This window comes from Diadema setosum, chromosome 22 (genome assembly GCF_964275005.1).
Source record: "Diadema setosum chromosome 22, eeDiaSeto1, whole genome shotgun sequence".
In the NCBI taxonomy this organism is placed as follows: domain Eukaryota; kingdom Metazoa; phylum Echinodermata; class Echinoidea; order Diadematoida; family Diadematidae; genus Diadema; species Diadema setosum.
The window spans coordinates 6776340-6780025 of NC_092706.1; the positions used below are offsets into that span (position 1 = coordinate 6776340).

The 3686-nt window shown below is 37.5% G+C and overlaps 1 protein-coding gene across 1 annotated transcript; it reads right to left on the minus strand.

Annotated features, from left to right (window-relative positions):
- Positions 1 to 2044: 2044 nt before the first annotated feature.
- Positions 2045 to 2545, minus strand: LOC140245584 (toll-like receptor 13). Its single transcript, XM_072325149.1, has one exon. It carries the CDS (start codon positions 2543 to 2545, stop codon positions 2045 to 2047), a length of 501 nt encoding a protein of 166 aa, XP_072181250.1.
- Positions 2546 to 3686: the final 1141 nt, after the last annotated feature.

Below are 3686 nucleotides of genomic sequence, written 5' to 3' on the forward strand. Positions count from 1 at the left end.
ATATGTCATGTTAAAAAGAAGACGCAGAGTATTGGTCTCCCATTATCTGATGATGATGAAAATTAAACGACCTTTTCCTCTGTAAAATCAAATGTCATTACTTGCATTCATATGGCGTTCCCTCCATAATGACACAACAGAGACGAAGAAAGTCAGTCTCCATAAGAACAAGGAAAGAGTTTAATAAAACAAGTTATCTGCATTGTGGTTTAATTGAGATATTTGGGGTTAAAGCTGCTAAAAGCAAAGAAGATTAATAAGAAAATAAAGATAGGTCTTATTTGAAAGCGCTTCTTCAAGAATATTGCTTGTAATGTTTAAATACTATTGAGATACCACTGGGAAGCTTTTATTTTGCTCCCTTTGTAGTTGTACTCCGTTGATATTCTTAAAAATAGCGCTTTGCACATTTTGTAAGCAAACTCTTCAAATTGAAAAATACATGACTTCGAATATCGTAATGATACGCTGTAATCCATGGTTAGATTATATTGAATATTCACAAGGCACAAACATTATCAGTAAAAGACAAGGTAATAAGTATAACATTATGTGAGATATCATTCATAATTGCTGTACAATCGCAGCTGATATGAGCACACATGTATATCTAGTATATAACTGAACTTGCTGTTAAAATGTATCATAGTCTAGATTACATTTCATATTGTGATTCATAGCAAGAGCTGCGTTCCCTTTACAGGATTGGGGGGTGGCTCTTCCAGTAGGGACTTTTTAAAAATATACATTGCAAAATAAATGGTACATATTTGCTTGAAAAGGGTAATTTGATAAAATAACTAGGGATTGCAGTTGAATGTCATTGCTCCTCGAATTAGTCAGAGTACATTTTTTTATATTTTTCTAATTTCTAAAATGAGATTATTTTTTTTTTAATTACCTAACTTTGGTGTACACAATAGATATAAAATCGTATAATAATCTATTGGCCACACCGTTTGCTTGTTTTTAATTCATTCATTCATTCATTTATTTCCATATCAAAACATAACATTTACAAATATCAAAACACAATTGCCTTGGTACATTTACATTTTGAATGGAGGGATCATAGAAAGCACACACGAGGCTTGTTGGAAATTATCCCCTACAAACAAAATCAATACATTTCAACTAAACAATTATCATACAAATTCAATTGATAAAACACTACTATGCAACAATGTAACACTACTTTAGTGAGCTAACTCGTTACACTGTCCTATCGAACTACTTCTACATCATGTTTGGGGGTTAACACCGAACATTTCGTATTGAATTTTCTTTCGTTTGAATATTCATTTTTGGTCAGATTCATATCATTTTGTGACTTCCATAACGTTGAGAACTCTATTTCCTTAAGAACCTTCATTTCTTACAGGCTTTAGGTTTTTGTTGATTTCGTTTATGTTTCTTCTCTTTCTCTCTCTCTCTCTGCCCATTTGGATTTTACACTTCTCAGCATAATGGTCATGTGCAAATTGAACTGTATATTGTTCATGAGGTGTATTTTGTGTTACCAAAAAGTACATGCATATGAACATGAACATGCATATACCATAGAAGTGAACCAATGTTGTCATTATGGTGTGTAGTCTTGTGGTGTGGTTCAAGTGCAACACGTTTTCCTGCCTCTTTGAAAAACTTGGCAATATTACCTACAATCTTCTACTTTGCGTAGGACCAGCTGTGCACGCGGGCTTTCGGTGTCAGTCATATAATTGAGGCCCCCCCCCCCCCCAAAAAAAAAGTCCAGCATGGATTCACAAAAATAATGTTATGATCATGATGACAATATCAGTTTTATACTCCACTCAATGATTGGTTGTCGTGAATGTATTTCTTTGATAAAACACACACACAGTGACGAGATACTGACCATGGTCATGATGGTCTGCGCGTTTGAAACGTCACTTCAAGTCAAGATTGCAATCACTCTACGAAAGATCAGATCGCCAAGACGATTTCGAAATCAATTATGGTATCTACTCTGACTCTTCTTTTCACCTGATTAGATTCGTTTCTGACTGAGTTATTGGCAAATTTAAAGAGGTAAAAGACCATTCATTTTCTTATTTCTCGTCATCACCTTTGCTAATCCTTCCCAGAAGAGCATTTGCTGGTATCTTTCTTCCGTCCATTGGAAGTAGGGTTTATTCTTGCTGAGAAACAGTCGTACCAGGTATGGTAGCTGGTTGTCCGGAATGTCCTCGCGAAAGACCATGACGACGTTTTCTAGTTGGACGTCATTCATGTGCGCCATGGCCATTTGGAGCGTCATCAGGTAGTTGGCATCGTTGACGGATGCATTGCTGACGATCACCAGGTTCTTAAAGCTATTCTCAATGACCCGATCGATTGCATCATAGCGCGTACCTCCCAGAGGCAAATCGTCGTCACCGCATACGATCCTATTGCGCTGAAACTCCGGAAGATGCCCTTGGAGAGCTACAAGAAATTCTTCAAGAACCCAACCCTCGTCTTCATCGGGGAAAATAATGTTGAGGTCGTAACGGTAATCCTGATGGTCGCGTGCGTCCTCCATCTCATGGTATCCAATGATAAGAAGCCTCAAATGAAAGCAGTTGTAATTCAGCCACCATCGGTTTCGCCAAGCCAGAATTGAGCCAACTATGCAAGTTAAGATCAGCGCACTTGCAGAAATATAAACAGTTAGATTTGGTCCACAGACCTTACCAGGAAAAAATTCTAAAATTGGTTTTCCTACAAATTGTGAGATAGATTGAGGGGAGCAAAGAGTAGTTTGGGGATTGCTCAGTGTCAGATTACCTTGGTTAAGGAAAGTTCTAAACCAAGAAAGGTTGCAAGTGCACGAAAGATGATTCTGAGATATATCAAAATGCCTCATTGGAAGAAACGTGTTTTCTTCTATGCCAGTTAAAGCATTTTGATATAAGGAGACCATGTACAATTTCTTGTTTTGCCTGAATAAGCTTTTATTAACGTTCCCACTCAATTTATTTGTTCCCAAGTGCAAGTAGCGCAGTGTCGTCAAATATTGGAAGTGATCAAAAGTAACAGAAAGGATATTGTTCTTGTCGAGATACAGCTTTTCTAGAGACGATAAATTGGCGAATAATTGCGTGGGAATAGTTGCAATGCTACATTTTGTAAGATGCAGTTCTCTCAACCGGAAGAGACCATCGAATGTATTGGGAATCAAAGTGCCGAGCGCGTTTCCTTCTAAGAGTAATACCTCAAGATAAGAAAGTGCAGCCAGTACAGGACCAGTATTTAGAACGAGTTTGTCTCCGGTAATGGCGGCTGAGCTCAAATCTAGTTTTTGCAGTGAGATAAGTCCATCAAATGACGTGCTGCCTATTCCAAAGCTGTTAAAGGATAAATCAAGGAATGTCAACCGCTTGAGATATCTGAAGGGGACTGTTAATTGTTCTAGGAATCCTAGACTTCTTAAATCTAAGCTTTCTAGATTGCCTAAACCGGTAAAACCACTGTAGGACATTTTGCGAATCGGGTTTGATTTGAGTATGAGATACGTCAAGTTGGACAGAAAAGAAAATGGTCCGGATGTCAAAGAAAATATACGATTTTTTGACATGTCTAAGGTTGTTATTGAAACATCCTGGAAAAAACGTTGAGGAATTTCGTCGATTTGATTCGCTGATAAATCTAATAAGACCAGATGTTGGAGCTTCGCTGAAAGC